The sequence below is a fragment of the Saimiri boliviensis genome, chromosome 17, assembly GCF_048565385.1.
Source record: "Saimiri boliviensis isolate mSaiBol1 chromosome 17, mSaiBol1.pri, whole genome shotgun sequence".
NCBI classification, from domain to species: Eukaryota; Metazoa; Chordata; class Mammalia; order Primates; family Cebidae; genus Saimiri; species Saimiri boliviensis.
In genome coordinates this window covers 65,555,607-65,573,347 of record NC_133465.1, presented here as the reverse complement: position 1 = coordinate 65,573,347, position 17,741 = coordinate 65,555,607, and the positions used below count along the sequence as shown (strand labels likewise).

The 17,741-nt window shown below is 54.8% G+C and overlaps 2 protein-coding genes across 8 annotated transcripts in view; both read left to right on the top strand.

Moving 5' to 3' along the window:
- FBF1 (Fas binding factor 1) overlaps positions 1-8,270 on the top strand; it is a 32,586-nt gene extending 24,316 nt beyond the window's left edge. For all 7 annotated transcript variants that reach the window (XM_074388986.1, XM_010342403.3, XM_010342405.3 and 4 more), the window contains 7 exons: positions 2,840-2,962; positions 3,047-3,232; positions 3,671-3,847; positions 3,919-4,056; positions 4,150-4,267; positions 5,933-6,048; positions 7,319-8,270. In XM_074388986.1, coding sequence (XP_074245087.1) covers positions 2,840-2,962; positions 3,047-3,232; positions 3,671-3,847; positions 3,919-4,056; positions 4,150-4,267; positions 5,933-6,048; positions 7,319-7,402 — 942 coding nt within the window. In that variant the 3' untranslated portion in view covers positions 7,403-8,270. The remainder of the gene's footprint in view (positions 1-2,839; positions 2,963-3,046; positions 3,233-3,670; positions 3,848-3,918; positions 4,057-4,149; positions 4,268-5,932; positions 6,049-7,318) is intronic.
- Positions 8,271-11,313: 3,043 nt separating this feature from the next.
- On the top strand, positions 11,314-17,734 carry MRPL38 (mitochondrial ribosomal protein L38). Its single transcript, XM_003931720.4, has 9 exons — positions 11,314-11,975; positions 12,065-12,244; positions 14,249-14,383; positions 14,479-14,687; positions 15,120-15,192; positions 15,366-15,411; positions 16,734-16,892; positions 17,090-17,226; positions 17,399-17,734. The coding sequence occupies exons 1-9, from the start codon at positions 11,909-11,911 to the stop codon at positions 17,533-17,535; spliced, it is 1,143 nt and encodes a 380-aa protein (XP_003931769.1). The 5' UTR covers positions 11,314-11,908; the 3' UTR covers positions 17,536-17,734.
- Positions 17,735-17,741: the final 7 nt, after the last annotated feature.

Genomic DNA, 17,741 nt, shown 5'->3' with positions numbered 1-17,741 from the left:
TGGCACTCTCCTGACCTCACCTCCTCAGGAGGTCAGCGCCGAGGCTTGACTTACCCATGGGCATCCCACCCGCTACTTCCTGCCTCTATGTCTCCCTGCCCCAGCCAGGCCCTCAGCATTGCCCACCTGAGCACACAGGGGCCACCTGGCCAGGCCCCCACCACGCCCTGCCTGCTTCTCATCACCGAAAGCCCCTGAGCCACCCTGGCCGCCCTCCACAGTCTAACCCCAAAACCATCAGCTGCACTCAGAGCTGTCCCCTTACCCAAGCCCTGTGACATTGGGACAGATGCTCTTGCCTGTTAAATGTCATCCTAGCCTCTTCAGCTCTAACAGACATTGGAACTCCCTAAATACCTTTCATATGTAAGCACACGCCTTAATTAAATAATAATGACCTCAGCCAGGCACGGTTGCCTGTGCCTGTAATCCCGGCTACTTGGGGAGCTGAGGCAGGAGGATCACTTAAGTCCAAGAATTTGAGACCAGCCTAAGCAACATAGTGAGATCCCGTCTCTTAAAGAAAATTGTATGCCAGGCCTATCGGCTTGTACCTGTAATTCCAGCACTTTGGGAGGCCAAGGCTGACAGATCACTTGAGGTCAGGAGTTCGAGGTCAGCCTGGCTAACGTGGTGAAGCCCTGTCTCTAATAAAAACACAAAAACTAACCAGGCATGGTGGCGTATGCCTATAATCCCAGCTGCTAGGGAAGCGGAGGGAGGACAACCGCTTGAACGAGGAGGCCGAGGTTGCAGTGAGTGGAAATGGCACCACTGCACTCCGGCCTGGGAGACGGAGCGAGACTCTGTCTCAAAAATAAATAAATAAATAAATAAATAAATAAATAAAATGTTGTTGTAATTAGCTGCATGTGGTGGTGCTCACCTGCAGTCCCTGCCTTTTCTCACATCCCTGTCCGTACTGTGGAAATCTTTCCAGGCTGAATTCAATGGTAATGAACCAATCTTTCGATGCTGCCACCTCCATACAGCCCTCCTTGCCCTCTCACCTATCTTCTTGTTCCCAGCTAGTAGCTGTCATCCTTTAAGGTTTTACGAAACACTTTCTTTGTTTTGAGAGACAGGGTCTTGCTCTGTTGTCCAGGCTGGAGTGCAGTGGTGTGGTCATAGCTCACTGCAGCCTGACCTCCTCGGCTCAAGCCATCCTCCTGCCTCAGCTTCTAGCTCGTCTGCAGGCGCACACTACCACACCCAGCTAATGGTGTATTTTGTGTTGAGATGGGGGTCTCGCCATGTTGCCCAGGCTGGTCTTGAACTCCTGAGCTCAAGCAATCCACCCACCTAGGCCTTCCAACATTCCGAGAGTACAGGTGGGAGCCACCATGCCTGGCCAAAAACTTTTTTTTAGAGATGGGCTCTCACTGTCACTCAGGCTGGAGTGTCGTGGCAAGATCTTGGCTCGCTACAGCTTGAACTCACTCCCAGGCTCAAGCAGTCTTCCCTCAGCCTCCAAATAGTTGGGATCACAGGTGCGTGCCACTAGACCTGGCTAATTTTTCGTATTTTTTGTAGAAATGGGGGTTTGCCATGTTGCCCAGGCTGATCTCAAACTCCTGAGCTCTGACAATCCACCCACCCCACCTTGGCCTCCCAACATGCAGGGATTACAGGCATGAACCACCATGCCCAGCCAAAAAAAAAAATTTTTTTTTTTCTTGAGACCAAGTCTCACTCTTTCACCCAGGCTGCAGTGCAGTGGTGTGATCTTGACTTACTGCAACTTTTGCCTCCTGTGTTCAAGGGATTCTCCTGCCTCAGCCTCCTGAGCTGCTGGGATTACAGGCACCCACCACCACATGGAGCTAATTTTTGTATTTTTAGGAGAAACGGGTTTCACCATGTTGGCCAGGCTGGTCTCGAACTTCTGACCTCAGGTGATCCACCCGTCTCAGCCTCCCAAAGTACTGGGATAACAGGCCTGAGCCACTGCACCTGGCCAAAAAAAAAAAAAGTTTTTAAAGAAGAAAATGGCTGGGCGCAGTGGCTCACACCTGTAATCCCAGCACTTTGGGAGGCCGAGGCGGGTGGATCACGAGGTCAAGAGATCGAGACCATCCTGGTCAACATGGTGAAACCCCGTCTCTACTAAAAATACAAAAAACCAGCTGGGCATGGTGGCGCGTGCCTGTAATCCCAGCTACTCAGGAGGCTGAGGCAGGAGAATTGCCTGAATCCAGGAGGCAGAGGTTGCAATGAGCCGAGATCACGCCACTGCACTCCAGCCTGGGTAACAAGAGTGAAACTCCATCTCAAAAAAAAAAAAAAAAAAAGAAGAAAATGAAAATATCCCACTAGTCAGTGATGTCCAGTAGTGACCTGGTATCTACCCTGTCGCCGTACCAACGTAGATAGAGGTGCTTTTATGTTGTGAGCCATTTTGACCTGCCTCTTCATTTGGTAACTGTGTTAAGCACCTGCCTGGGGTCAGGCACAGGGAAGCTCTAGCCTCATTTGGTGTGGCTGGGCCCGTGGCATGGCACTAGACCGCCTTGTGCTAGCCTGCTTGGCTGATGGGTGAAAACAGGCAGAGTGCGGATGGAGCTGGTGATTCAGCTGTAGGGATGTTGCCCCTGGGCCTCCCAAGCTTCTAGCCTTGGTGCAGCTGGAGACCTGAGGGTTGGGCTGGTGCCTGCTGGGTCCTCTTCTTGGGCAAAATCGTACGGGCTGGGCCCTGGCGGTGCCTCCCAGGCACCCCTCATTTTGCGCCTCTTTGGGAAGGACGAGTCAGTGGCATAGTGTGGGAGACACTGGTGGGTTTGTGGCCAGGCCTGATCCTCAGGGTAAGAACCATGCTCTCAGTCTTACCCGGGCACTACAGGAACGCTGGCGGGTGACTGCCGAGCAGTCCAAGGCGGAGTCCATGCAGCGCGCCCTAGAGGAGCAAAGGAAGGTCACAGCCCAGCAGATGGCCATGGAAAGGGCGGAGCTGGAACGGGCCAAGGTGAGTCACGCCTTTGCCCTCAGCCCCTAACCTTGCCATGATGCCCAGGGACACTCATCCCATGCCCTCACCCCCACATCCCAGAGCGCCTTGCTGGAGGAGCAGAAGTCTGTCCTGCTCAAGTGCGGGGAGGAGCGGCGGCGCCTGGCGGCTGAGTGGGCGGAGTTCTCTGCGCAGCAAAAGCTGAGTAAGGAGCGGGCTGAACGTGAGGCCGAGCGGGCGCTGCAGGTGGACACCCAGCGAGAGGGCACCCTCATCAGCCTGGCCAAGGTAGGGCCCAGAGCCTCTGGCACAGCAGAGGGCTGGGGTAGCCTCTGCCCCTCCCTCTGGACACACCCGCGTCCAGTCTTAGGAAAAGAGAGCGTAGCACTAATGTCACAAGAACACAGGGATTAAAACAATAATCACATCCTCCTGCTCACAGCTTCCTTGTATTGTCCCAAATGCCTTATGCACATTTTCTCATTTGATCCTCATATTCCCATGACTTTGATCATTTAGAAATGAGGAACCTGAACTTCAGAGCTGAGCCTGCCGCAGGCAGGTGGCTGGTGAGGGCAGCACCCTGGCTTGGCCCTGGGCTTCTCTGGCCCTCCCTGGAAGCCCCTGCCTCCTAGGGGCAGGTTGGGCAGAGGGGACCCGAGAGTCCTGCACAGAGCGCAGTGCAACTCCTGGAGGAGAATGCAGCAGGGCCTCTGCCGTTCCCAGGAGCAGGCAGAGCTGAAGATCAGGGCCAGCGAGCTCCGGGCCGAGGAGAAGCAGCTGGCGGCCGAGAGAGCAGCCCTGGAGCAGGAGCGGCAGGAGCTGCGGCTGGAGAAGGAGAGGCTCAACGCTACTGCCATGCGTGTTAAGCTCCGCGCCGAGGAGGTGGAGAGCATGAGCAAGGTGCTGCTTGGGCACATGGGCATGGGCGCGGCCCAGCCCAGGCAGCCCTGACCCACGTGGCCTCCCTGCAGGTGGCCTCCGAGAAGTACGAGGAGGGGGAGCGGGCATTGCGCGAGGCCCGGCAGGTGCAGGCAGAGCAGCAGGCCCGGCTGCAGGCGGTGCAGCAACAGCAGGAGCGGCTACGGAAGCAGGAGCAGCACGTGCACCAGGCAAGGCTCCCCGAGTGAATGGCACCCCAGCCCCCAGAACCCCCAGCCTCCCACCTCACAGCTGAGGCCTTCTTTCCGGGGCAACGGGGACAGGAGCATCTGAGTCTGGCCCAGCAGAGGCTGCAGCTGGACCATGCACGACAGGACCTGCCCTCCAGCCTCCTAGGGCTGCTCCCCAGAGCCCAGGGCCCCGCAGCCTGCAGCCAGAGTGGTGAGTGGCTCCAGAATGAAGGGCGGGGGGGCTCAGGACTGGGCAGGGGCTAGGAGTGGGCAGGCCCCCCTCTAGCTGCTCCAGTTAAGGTGGCCAGCTGGGTTTTACAGTTGTCTTATTATTTCTTTTTGACACAAATAATGTGTGTTAATTTTAGGTAAATAGAAATAGGACACTATTTAAAATGTCACCTTTTCGTGACTCTGTACTCGGGGAAAAAAAGGAAATAAAGTCATTGTCAGGCTGGGTGAGGTGGCTTACTCCTATAATCCCAGCACTTTTGGCGACTGAGGCGGGCAGATCACCTGAGGAGTTCGAGACCAGCCTGGCCAACATGGTGTAACCCTGTCTCTACTAAAAAGACAAAATTAGCCGGGCATGGTGGCGGGAACCTATAATCCCAGCTACTCAGGAGGTTGAGGCAGGAAAATTGCTTGAACCCAGGAAGTGGAAGTTGCAGTGAGTCAAGATCCCACCACTGCACTCCAGCCTGGGTGACAGAGCAAGACTTCATTAAAAAAAAAAAAAATCCCCAGGCTTGGTGGCTTATACCTGTAATCCCAACACTTTGGGAGGCTGAGGTGAGCCAATCACAAGGTCAGGAGATCAAGACCATCCTGGCTAACATGGTGAAACTCCGTCTCCACTAAAAATACAAAAAAATTAGCTGGGCATGGTGTCACACGCCTGTAGTCCCAGCTACTCGGGAGGCTGAGGCAGGAGAATCGCTTGAACCCAGGAGGCGGAGGTTGCAGTGAGCTGAGATTGTGCCATTGCACTCCAGCCTGGGCTACAGAGCAAGACTCCATCTCAAAAAAAAAAAAAAAAAAAAAAAAAGTCACCCTCAACACCACTCCGAGTCTAGAGAGAAACACTTTTTAACGTTTCGATACATAATGTTCCACTCCACTCTGATACATATTTTTTTTTTTGGAGATGGAGTTTCACTCTTGTCACCCAAGCTGGAGTCCAGTGGTGTGATCTCAGCTCACTGCAACCTCCATCTCCCAGGTTCAAGTGATTCTCCTGCCTCAGCTTCCCAAGTAGCTGGGATTATAGGCAAGTGCCACTGCGCCTGGGTGATTTTGTATTTTTAGTAGAGACGGGGTTTCGCCATGTTGTCCAGGCTGGTCTGAAAGTCCTGACCTCAGGTGATCCACCTGCCTCAGCCTCCCAAAGGGCTGGGATTACAGGCATGAGCCAACATGCCTGGCCTGGTACATAGGTTTTTAAAAACAAAATTAGGATTGTATGTGTTGTTTGATAACTTGACTTTTTTCATTCAGTCATGTACAAATGGAACAGGTTTTCAGATCAGTCTTAAACATGTAGTCAGTTCCCAGTCAGCAGCTTTCACCTGTGAGGCTGCTCTGTGCTGAGTGACTTGTTGTCTTAAAGAGAAAGAGTACCCAGTGGACATCTTCCTACATACATCTTTGCACCTTTGCCTGATGATTTCACTTGAATGAATTCTTAGAAATGCCCTCGCCAGGTAGGAGCAGGTATGCATTTGTCAGAGGCTTCTGAGAGTTAGTGCCGTTGCACCCTGAGTGGATGACCAGGGTCCACCCACTGGCAGGGGCACACAGCCCTGCAGGAACAATCTGTGACTGGCGGCTTTTCCAGCAACACTTTGGTCCCTGACCTCCTCCTTGGCCTTTTCAGCCCTCGTGCCTCCTGCTCCCACCACCCCTTGGTGCAGCCAGCCACCGAATGGCCCAGACCCCAGCCCCTTGCACCTCCATGCCAGGCTGGTGCTGCTGAGGCACACGGCAGAGCAGGTGAGTCTCTCCTGACCTTGGGGATCCCCATGTTCACGAGTCCTTCCAGCTCAGGGCAGAGGCAGGAGGAGCACACGGTAGCCCTGGGGAGGGGTGACCCCAGCTCCTGGGGAGTGAAACTGCAGTTTGTTCGGTGAGCCAATTCTCATTTTCATGTGCCAAGCTCAGGGCTGAAGGCTTTGTTTATATTTTCTTATTTATTTATATTTAGAAATGGGATCAGGCCGGGCGCGGTGGCTCATGCCTGTAATCCCAGCACTTTGGGAGGCCGAGGCGGGTGGATCACGAGGTCGAGAGATCGAGACCATCCTGGTCAACATGGTGAAACCCCATCTCTATTAAAAATACACAAAATTAGCTGGGCATGGTGGCACGTGCCTGTAATCCCAGCTACTCAGGAGGCTGAGGCAGGAGAATTGCCTGAACCCAGGAGGCGGAGGTTGCGGTGAGCCGAGGTCGCGCCATTGCACTCCAGCCTGGGTAGCAAGAGCGAAACTCCGTCTCAAAAAGAAAAAAAAAAGAGGCCGGGCGCGGTGGCTCAAGCCTGTAATCCCAGCACTTTGGGAGGCCGAGGCGGGTGGATCACGAGGTCAAGAGATCGAGACCATCCTGGTCAACATAGTGAAACCCCGTCTCTACTAAAAATACAAAAAAATTAGCTGGGCATGGTGGCGCGTGCCTGTAATCCCAGCTACTCAGGAGGCTGAGGCAGGAGAATTGCCTGAACCCGGCAGGCGGAGGTTGCGGTGAGCCGAGATCACGCCATTGCACTCCAGCCTGGGTAACAAGAGTGAAACTCCATCTCAAAAAAAAAAAAAAAAAAGAAATGGGGTCTCAGTATGTTGCCCAGGTTGGTCTCAAACTCCTGGGCTCAAGTGATCCTACCCCCTTGGCCTGCGGAGTAGCTCAGATTACAGCCATGAGCCATTGTGCTTGGCCCACTTTGTGTATATTTTAAGCTTTTATGCTCACGCAGCCCTACAAGGAAGGGCTACAAGGAATGTTTACAGACAAGGGACCTGAGGCTTAGAGACACAAAGTCATGTGCTCGTAAGTTCCACAGCAAACAAACAGCCTTGCCAGGATTGACACTGTGGTCTGTACTGCTCCACACCTGGGCTCTTTCATGGCCCCTGCTGACTCTCAGAGCCAGGCAGAGTCAGGGAGGATGTGGGGAGGGCCTCAGTGAGGGCAGGCTCAGCTAGTGTCCAGGGCTCCACCCCTCTTTCAGTTCAGGGAAGGTGACTGCCCATCCAAATCTGCCTTGCAGGACCACGACTTCTTGGAGAATGAACAGTTCTTCCTGGAGACCCTGAAGAAAGGGCCCTACAATTTGACATCTCATTCAGCCTGAGTGGACCCCAGCCAATTCCCCAACAGAGAGCTCTGGCCCCAGAACTCTCTCCCGTTCCTCCTGCTGCCTCCATGGAGGCAGTGCCTGGGGAGGATTCTGAGATGCCCGAGGCCTAATGACAGCTCTTCTGTGGACAAGGTGCCAGCTAATCCTTTCCAAGTGTGCCAGCCTGGGCAGCCCCTGCTTCTGAGGCTCTGTGGTGTAGGCTGCCTTACCACAGCTTTGGCTGCCCTCCCCAAAGCCATCTAGCTTGGATCTGAGGGTCTGAGTCGGGAGTGAGGATACCCAGAGCTCTCAGTGGGCTCTGTGGGCTCCCCTCTACTCCACAGGTAAGACTGTTGTGGGCTCGTTTTGCCTGGGCTTCTTCTGAGGCAGGAGCTTTCTTGAGAGATGCCACAAACAGCCTTCCCTCCTCCCTGCTGGAGCAGCTCCCTCCCTGATGAGCTGGAGAAGGGCCCTCTGGTCTCCCGGCAGTACAAGGAGGGCACCAGCCAGATTCTGCCTTTCGGTGTGAGATGTTCCTGGAACTCAGCCGGGCCCGCCTCCTCCTGGGCTTGCCCAGAGCCCCCACCCTATTCCCAGCATTGCCCAAAGGACCAGCCAGCCTGGGTGAGCAGTGGCCTCCTCAGCTTCCTCCCCATCCGGGTGCTCCACCAGCGGTGGTGGAGGGACCTGTGGCAATGGTGGGGTGTAGGGAGGGACGAGGAGGGAAGGCTGCTCTGTGCTGCTCACCTACCCAAAGCCACAGCCCAGCCAAAGCGTGCAGTGGAGCTGACAAGGAATTGATCACCACAAATAGGAATTGCTCGGTCCTCCTCTACTCCCTCTGCTTTGCTCGACTAAGCTTTAAAAAACTGCTTTCATCATGGCTCATCAAAGTTTATACTTATTTCTTAGAAAATGCTTGCTGTGGGCTGGGTGTGGTGACTCACACCTGTAATCCCAGCACTCTGGGAGGCTGAGGCAGGCAGATCGAGAGGTTAGGAGATTGAGACCATCCTGGCCAACATGGTGAATGAAACCCCATCTCTACTAAAAATACGAAAAGTAGCTGGGCATGGTGGCGCATGCCTGTAGTCCCAGCTCCTCAGGAGGCTGAGGCAGGAGAATCACTTATACCCGGGAGGCAGAGGTTGCAGTGAGCTGAAATCGTGCCACTGTACTCCTGCCTGGTGACAGAACAAGACTGTCTCAAAAAAAAAAAAGAAAGAAAAAAAAGAAAGAAAATATTTGCTGTGTTTTCTGTTATTTGCTGGACGAGAAGTCTCAGAGCAGGCAGATGTTCCCATTAAAAAACCAGCCTGTCTGGGCGCAGTGGTTCATGCCTGTAATCCCAGCACTTTGGGAGGCCAAGGCGGGTGGATCACGAGGTCAAGAGATCAAGACCATCCTGGTCAACATGGTGAAACCTCGTCTCTACTAAAAATACAAAAAAATTAGCTGGGCATGGTGGCGCATGCCTGTAATCCCAGCTACTCGGGAGGCTGAGGCAGGAGAATTGCCTCAACCCAGGAGGCGGAGGTTGCGGTGAGCCGAGATGGCGCCATTGCACTCCAGCCTGGGTAACAAGAGTGAAACTCTGTCTCAAAAAAAAAAAAAAAAAAAAACAGCCTAGTCGGGCACAGTGGCTCACACCTGTAATTCCAACTCTTTAGGAGGCCGAGGCAGGTGGATCACCTGAGGTCAGGAATTCAAGACCAGCCTGACCAACAGAGAAACACCATCTCTACAAAAAATACAAAATTAGCCAGGCTTGGTGGTGCATGCCTGTAATCCCAGCTACTTGGGAGGCTAAGGCAAGAGAATCACTTGAACCTGGGAAGTAGAAGTTGCAGTGAGCCAAGATTGCGCCACTGCACTCCAACCTGTGCAACAAGAGCGAAACTCCACCTCAAAAAAATTAAAAAAAAAAAACCTGCCCAAAGTGACAGTGAGTAGCTAAGCCTGGATTTGAGTTCTGCCCTGGCCGATCCCCAAGTCCCAGGTTGTGAGCCACCTCACTCTCCTGCCTCCCAGAGGAGCAGGCTACACACAGTGCTGGAGTGGGAGGAAGATGTTTTCAGGTGCTTCTGGAGCTGGTACCAACACTGAGGAGTGAAGTGTCATGTGCCCCATTGCAAGGCTTGGTTAAGCCTCAAATTTGATTCTCCAGCAAAAGAGACTGAACCAGTTCTGAGGCAGTCCTGTGCAAAGAGCATTGGGCAGGGAGGGGTCCTAAGGATGGGCACGTCGGCCCAGGGGCAGTTGGCATCTAGGCAGCCACCTGCAGGATCTGCAAGTGATCAAGCACACATGTCAGTGAGGCTGGTGCTGGGAGACCCACAGGAGAGAGTATGGCCTTCAAGATAGTAGGGAGAAGGTTAGAATGAGGGAATGGGTTGAGAGCGCTTTGTGTATCTTGTTAAAGACATGCAACTCTTCAAGCCAAATTTTCAGGTCTTCACTAGAAGGTTTTAAACAAGGTTAAACCATATTTGTATTTTAGAAAACCCATTGGCTGGTGCGGTGGCTTACGCCTGTAATCCTAACACTGGAAGGCCAAGGTCTGTGGATCACTTGAGGTCAGGAATTCGAACCCAGCCTGGCCAACATGGTGAAACCCCATCTCTGCTAAAAATACAAAAAAAATTAGCCAGGCATGGTGTCGCCTGCCTGTAATCCCAGCTACTCGGGTGGCTGAGGCAGCAGAATGGCTTGAACCCGAGAGGCAGAGGTTACAGGGAGCCGAGATTGCACCACTGCACTCCAGCCCAGGCGACAGAGCGAGACTCCGTCTCAAAACAACAAACCCATGTGTCTGCAGGGTGGGGACCAGACCAGAGGAGACAAGAGTGGGGACAGAAGGCGTGTGAGAAGGCAGCTGGCAATGGTGCAGAGGAGGGACTTTGGGCAGGTCTGTGCCGGGCATGGCAGGGAGGGCTCACAGAAAAGCACCCTCGGACCTGGTGCCAGGCATGGAGGGTCGGAAAGGAAGACGTGTTGGGGGGGCCCCCCAGGTTCCTGGCTTGGGTGAGTGGGTGGTGGCACAGATGAGTATACAGTCCTGGGGGGACAGCCAAGCAGAGGCATTCCACAGGCGTTCAGTTATAATGGCAGTTTCCTCAGTGTAAGCGCCCAGCATTCCTGTCACTGCCATCAGAGTGTGGCAGGCATCCCAATTATCCTGTAGAGGGCGGAGTCCAGAAGTGAGCGTTGTGTGTAGCTGCTGCTCTTTTTCCTTCAAAATTGTACAGATCAGAGCCCAAGTGCTTCATTCAGTTCCTTTTAGAGAGAGAAATATTGGTGGAATGTAATGGAAAAAACGCCGATGCCAGACGCAGTGGTACACACCTGTAGCTGCTATCAGGAGGCTGAGGTGGGAGGATGGTTTGAGCCAGGAGTTCAAGACCAGCCTGGGCAACAGTGAGACCCTGTATCATTTAAAAAAACAAACAAACAAACAAACAAAAAACTGTAGAGCCACTGCTTCTAGTTTCAAGACATCCATCGTTATTTGCTTCAAGTTGGTACATATGGGAATCCATGTGAGGCCTCTCAGTTAATGTCCAAGCAGGCGCCACTCAGGATTCTAGGACAGCGAGAGGACAAGATGCAGCAATGCACTGCCGCCTGCCGAGGCCCCGTACGTCTTCATCTGGAGAGGGCTGGGGGTTGTGGGGTAGGGTAGGTGGATTTAGAGGCCGAAGAAAAGGATTCAGAAACAAAAGAACAAGGTGGCCGGGTGCAGTGGCTCACACCTGTCATAAATAACACCTGTTATTTATTTATATTATTTTGAGACGGAGTTTCATTCTTGTTGCCCAGGCTGGAGTGCAGTGGTGCCGTCTCGGCTCACTGCAGCCTCCTCCTCCTCCTGGGTTCAACTGATTCTCCTGCCTCAGCCTCCCAGGTAGCTGGGATTACAGGCGGCCGCCACCACGCCCGGCTAATTTTTGTATTTTTAGTAGAGATTGGGTTTCACCGTGTTGGCCAGGCTGGTCTCTTAACTCCTGACCTCAAGTGATCCAGTTGCCTAGGCTTCCCAAAGTGCTGGCGTGAGCCACCGCTCCTGGCCCTCTACTTGGGTTTTAAAACTAAGCAGGTCTACTCCGGAATCTGAGCTCACATTCCCTCTTCCATCCACGCCGGCGTCCCTGGGGAACTCTGGACGCCGCGTCCCGGGGCTGGGTGAGAACCCTGCCGGTCGACCCTAGTCTGTGCCGCCCCCCGGTTGCGGGCCGTGGGCAGGAGACCGGCTACTCTCAGCTCCGCCCCGCGGTCCACCGGGCACTTCCGGAACTGGGCGCCTGCAGGCCGCGGCCACCTCCATCTCTAGCCCAGACGACGGTGCACGTGCCTCCGGGGCAGGCGTCAGACACCTGCTCAGCAGCGCGGTGCTCAGGGTTAGGCCTGGGGACGGGGCCTGGCCAGGTGTGGGCGGGGCCTGCCGCGGTTCGCTCAGGCGCCGCGCTGGCCACCTGTGCCCGGGTCCTACTGGCGGCCGCGGTGACGCAGGCCAGAGGGAAGATGGCGGCGCCCTGGTGGCGAGCCTCGCTGTGCGGGTGTCGGAGATGGCGGACCTTCAGCACTTCAGGTGAGGGGTGTGGGGATGGGCAGCTTTTCTCGGGGGCCCTGTCGCCCGACCTCTGGGGTGCCGGCCTGACGTCCTCTCTCTGCTCACAGCCGTCCTGTGCCGCCGGACACCCCCGCTGGGGCCGATGCCCAACGAGGACATCGACGTGAGCAACCTGGACCGGCTGGAGAAGTACCGGAGCTTCGACCGCTACCGGCGCCAGGCAGAGAAGGAGGCGCAGACCCCGCACTGGTGGCGGACCTACCGGGAGCATTTCGGGGAGAAGACAGGTGCGGGGCGACTGGAGCAGAGGCTGCGGCCACTGGCGCTGGAACTCGGGAGACCCCTCGGCTTTTTCCCCGGGCGCTGAGCGAGCCTTGCCAGCGCCCCGGTGGATGCTGGGGGAATGGAAGGGCTCGCCTGCAGCCCTGTGGGCACTGTCGGCAGCTTAATCACGCCAGTATTTTTCACACCTTCTGTGCCCTCATACTTGGAAAATTCGCTTCCCCTGCTATTAGAGTTCCAGCTGCTAAAATATCTGCTCCTAAAATCTTGATCACCTGCCCTTCCAAATTGGGATACCCTTCCGTACGCCTAAAATACTCTGTAGGTATCTCTGGCCACACTGCATTCCGACTCTGTGCGCTGCCTCTCCCTAGATTGTAAGCGCCCTGTGGACAGGGATCCTGCTCTCCATTGGTTCCTTGCACCTAAACAGCGCAAGAATGTACGTGTGCAATACTTTGCTGAATGAAATTAAAGTCTTGGGTAGGGTGACTCAAAAAAAACCCAACCTTTAAGGTGCTTACAATTTATGGAGTATATCCTTTTTTTTTTTTTTTTTAATTTGATTGTTCATTCTTCTGTCCAACACCCACTCAGATTTTTTTTTATTCTTTTTTTTTTTTTTTTGAGACGGAGTTTCGCTCTTATTACCCAGGCTGGAGTGCAATGGCGCGATCTCGGCTCACCGCAACCTCCGCCTCCTGGGTTCAGGCAATTCTCCTGCCTCAGCCTCCTGAGTAGCTGGGATTACAGGCACGCACCACCACGCCCAGCTAGTTTTTTGTATTTTTAGTAGAGACGGGGTTTCACCATGTTGACCAGGATGGTCTTGATCTCTCGACCTCGTGAACCACCCGCCTCGGCCTCCCAAAGTGCTGGGATTACAGGCTTGAGCCACCGCGCCCGGCTCCTTTTTTTTTTTTCTTTTTTTTTAAGGCAGAGACTAGCTCCATTGCCCAGGCTGGAGTGCACAGTGGTGCGATCTTGGCTCACTGCAACCTCTGCCTCCTGGGTTCAAGCGATTTTTCTGCCTCAGCCTCCCAAATAGCTGGCACTGCAGGCATGGGCCACTACGCCCAGCTAATTTTTGTATTTTTAGTAGAGATGGGGGTGCCTAGGCTGGTCTTGAACTCCTGACCTCAAGTGATCAGCCTGCCTCGGCCTCCTATGGGATTACAGGCGTGAGCCACTGCACCTGGCCGAGAAGCACTTCTGTATGTCCTAGCATCAGTCATTCACTCTACCCGGGACAGCTGGGTGTTCATAGCCACTGTGAACAGGTTTGGAGGTGATCTCAACCATAATTGGAAGGACAGTTGACTTCAGTTTCCCACTAGACAAAACTGACTGGTTTGGGGATCAGAAAAACACAACCTCCAGCCTGGGTGAAATCCCGTCTCTACTAAAAATATACAAAAAAATTAGCCGGGCATGGTGGCAGGCGCCTGTAATCCCAGCTACTCGGGAGGCTGAGACAGGAGAATTGCTTGAACCTGGGAGGTGGAGGTTGCACTGAGCTGAGATCTTGCAACTGCACTCCAGCCTGGGGGACAGAGCGAGCCTCCATCTCAAAAAAAAAATAAAAACACAACCTCAGGTTGTATCTGATTTGCTTAACAACAAGATCCTGTTCAGGTCTGGGAAGTAGACTGCATAGTAAGTTTTAGTTTGTGAATCACAGGGAAAGCTTGAGCAGCAGAGCTCGAAGCACAGAATGAGAGCACTAGGTAGGGACGGGTAGTTTAACTAAGAAGATGTGCCCCCCCATCAGGTGCAATGGCTTATGCCTTAATCTCAGCTACTCGGGAGGCTGAGGCAGGAGGATCACTTGAGCCCAGTAGTTACCATCCTGGGCAATGTGGCGAAACCCCATCTTTACAAGAAATTCAAGAATTAGTCAGACAAGATGGTGTACGCTTATAGTCCCAGCTACTCAGAAGACTAAATCAGGGCAGTTCAGGCTGCAGTGAGCCATGACCCTGTTTTTCCAACACATCTTCCCTCCCCAGATCTCAAAGAGAAGATTGATATCGGGCTGCCTCCACCCAAAGTCTCCCGGACCCAACAGCTGCTGGAAAGGAAACAAGTCATCCGGGAGCTTCGGGCCAATGTGGAAGAGGAGCGGGCTGCCCGCCTCCGCACAGGTAAGCCTTCTCAGGGGAGGGGCCATCTCAGAGTTGGGGTACAGAGTGTGTCCCTGCCCCCACCCTGTACCCCAACTGGCTTTATTCCTGCCCAGCCAGTGTCCCACTGGACGCCGTGCGTGCCGAATGGGAGAGGACCTCTGGCCCCTACCACAAGCAGCGTCTGGCTGAGTATTATGGCCTCTACCGAGACCTATTCCACGGTGCCACCTTTGTGCCCCGAGTCGCCCTGCATGTGGCCTACGCTGTGGGTGAGGACGACCTGATGCCCGTGTACTATGGCAATGAGGTGACTCCAACCGAGGTAACTGCTCCCCTGGGCCTTCTCCCTGCCCTGTGTGCACACAGACACATCCCATCTCAGTGTCACAGACGCTCCTGGGTTTGGAATTTTGTTGTTCTCTCTTTGATTTCCTGGAAGACAACACCATGACAATTACTAAGAATGTAGTAGAAAATGAAGGAAAAAGAGGCTCTGTCTCAGCACATTCCTGTGACCAGCCTGCCGTCTGTGTTGTGCCCTCCTGCTCAGGCCTTGGCACACGTTCCTTTTTGTGGTTGTTGCCTGGACGGGCAACTCTGCAGGGCTCCTTCTCTAAGCATCCCTTTGCATGCCTGCCTGTGCCAGGGGCTGTCAAGGGCGTTTGGCTCAGAGAGGGTACCCCTTTCTCCAAGCCTCCCTGCAACAGCTTGTCTGTCTCTGGTGGAGCTGACAGCTTCCTTCTCTTTCTGCCAGGCTGCCCAAGCGCCAGAGGTGACCTATGAGGCAGAAGAGGGCTCCTTGTGGACGTTGCTACTCACTAGCTTGGGTGGGTGTCTGGGGCTCACCAGGCCTCCTACCCGCCTTACCTCCCATGAGCCAGGACCCTGGGGGGCTGGGGAAGGTGCCAGGTGGAGATCCCCAGCACTGGCTCCTAACAAGGGGCAGGGCAGCTGGGCCGGGGGCAGCTGGGCCATGGTCAGCGGGTGTGTTTCTGTGCAGATGGGCACCTGCTGGAGCCGGATGCTGAGTACCTCCACTGGCTGCTGTGAGTACCGGGGGTGGGGAGGGCCCAGGCGGGAGGGTCAGACCCGGGAGCTGGAACAAGCTGCACCTGAGTTTCACGGACTACCCATGGGACTTTGAATTCACCCCCCACCTCTGCCTCCTGAGGGGGTTAGGGGCCCTGGGATCCAGGTGTGTACTTGAAGACAGGTACAGGAGACAAAGCTTACAGTAGGCCTCGGTCAGCCCGAACAAGCCTCATCTTTTTTTCCCTCCCCACCGCACCCCTCGCCCACTTTTTTTTTTGAGTCAGGGTCTCACTCTGTCCCCTAGGCTGGAGTACAGTGGTGCAGTCATGGCTAATTGCAGCCTTTAATTCTTGGGCTCAAGTGACGCCCCCTACCTCAGGCTCCTGAGTAGCTGAGACTACAGGTACAAGCCACCACTCCCAGCTAATTTTTGTATTTATTTATTTATTATACAAAGAGCTCTTGGCATGGAATTTTTTGATTTTTTATAGGGACAGGGTTTCACCATGTTGCCCAGGCTAGTCTCTTGAGCTCAAGCGATCTGCCTGCCTCAGCCTCGCAAAGTGCTAGGATTACAGGCCTGAGCCACCATGCCTGGCCCCTTTGTCGCTCTAAATTCATTTCTTTGCCTGTAAAACTGGGATAATGTCACCACCTGACTTACTCAACTGTGACAGTCGTGGCGGAAGGAGTAGGAGAGGCCCTGCAGCTGTCCTGTCCCCCACATGCCCCTTGAACCATTGGTCACTCCTTCCCTGGGACCAGGCGTCTTCCCACAGGGCCCAGGCTGGGCTGCCTTCTACCTTCTTGGTAGCTTTGGGCTCTGAACAACAGGGCAGGGGGCAGAGGTCAGGACCGCGACCCCAGCTTTGAACCTTCTGGTTAATTGGGGACAGTGACTGGGAGGCTGGTTTCTGCCGTTTTTATTCAACTGCAGTTACCAACCTGTGTGGCAGGACCCTTTGGGAAGTTGTCCTGAGGCAGTGGCCGCACCTGTGACAGGCTGGGCACACACTCCCTGACGAGGTCCTGGAGACCTCAGGATGCAGAGGGAAAAGCAGCCAACTAGCCTCAGTGACTCTGGCCGACCCTCTGGCTCCCAGGGCCTGGAAGCAGGCTGCGTGGCCTCTCTGTCAAGTTGATGTTCTCTGGAGCCCTGTTTGCGGTATGTCCAGGTGTCCACAGAGCTTGGCTCCCTCCTCCATCCTAGGAGAGAGATCGCTTAGGGCTATCCTGCCAGGGAGTCATGTCAGCCTCTAGGGTATGTGTGGAGCTGGGGGGGACACTTCTGCCACCTCCTTGGATCGGTTATTAATGGGGACTTTCCTCCTCCCAGAACCAACATCCCGGGCAACCGGGTGGCTGAAGGACAGGAAACGTGTCCCTACCTCCCCCCCTTCCCTGCCCGAGGCTCTGGCATCCACCGTCTTGTCTTCCTGCTCTTCAAACAGGACCAGCTGATTGACTTCTCCGAGGACATGCGCCCCTCACCCTGGTAATCAACACCCTGGGCACATAACCTGGCCTCAGGCCAGCTCCCCTGGAATAGTCACTGTTGCTCAGTTCTCCCTCAACCTTGGCCTTGAGGCTGACAGAAGAGCAGGATAGGGTGCCAGTAGACCCACAGGAGTAGAGGGTGTGGGGCTCTGGTGCCCAGCTCTCCACTCTCACATGTTCTCCATCTTCTCATAGCTACCAGCTGGCCCAGCGGACCTTTCGCACCTTTGATTTCTATAAGAAACACCAAGAAGCCATGACTCCAGCTAGCCTGTCCTTCTTCCAGTGCCGCTGGGATGACTCTGTCACCCACATCTTCCACCAGCTTCTGGGTAAGAGCCATGGGGCTGGGGCATGGGGTGGGCCTGAGCTCCCAGGCCTTGCCTGCCCTGCCCGGGAGCAGCTTTGTTAGAAGGCCTCGGCAGGCCCCTGATGGGCAGCCCTCAGCCTGAGGGGGTGCAGGCCAGCAGGGGACCACCCCTGTGCCTCTCGCTCTTCTTGCAGACATGCGGGAGCCAGTGTTTGAGTTCGTGCGGCCGCCCCCTTACCACCCCAAGCAGAAGCGCTTCCCCCACCGGCAGCCCCTGCGCTACCTGGACCGGTACAGGGACAGTCATGAGCCCACTTATGGCATCTACTAAGGAGCCAGAGTGTGCCCACCTCAGAGCATGGGATTGATTGGCAGCAACAATAAAGACACAGCTCCAGAGGCCCACAGCTCCAGAGGCCCACGGAGGCAGCCCCTCCGTGGCTCCCTTCCATCAGGCCCAGGGCTTGGAGTGAAAGGGACTCTCAGGTGATGGTGTGGAGAATGTGAATAAAGATTTCTTGCCAAGCTTAGTGGCTC

What these genes read in the sequence shown, in the direction of transcription:
- MRPL38 (XM_003931720.4), top strand. Translation starts at nt 11,909, where the DNA reads ATGGCGGCGCCCTGGTGGCGAGCCTCGCTGTGCGGGTGTCGGAGATGG. An exon ending in GCATTTCGGGGAGAAGACAG is followed by an intron (nt 12,245 to 14,248) that starts GTGCGGGGCGAC and finishes TTCCCTCCCCAG; the next exon opens with ATCTCAAAGAGAAGATTGAT. An exon ending in GTTGCTACTCACTAGCTTGG is followed by an intron (nt 15,193 to 15,365) that starts GTGGGTGTCTGG and finishes GTTTCTGTGCAG; the next exon opens with ATGGGCACCTGCTGGAGCCG.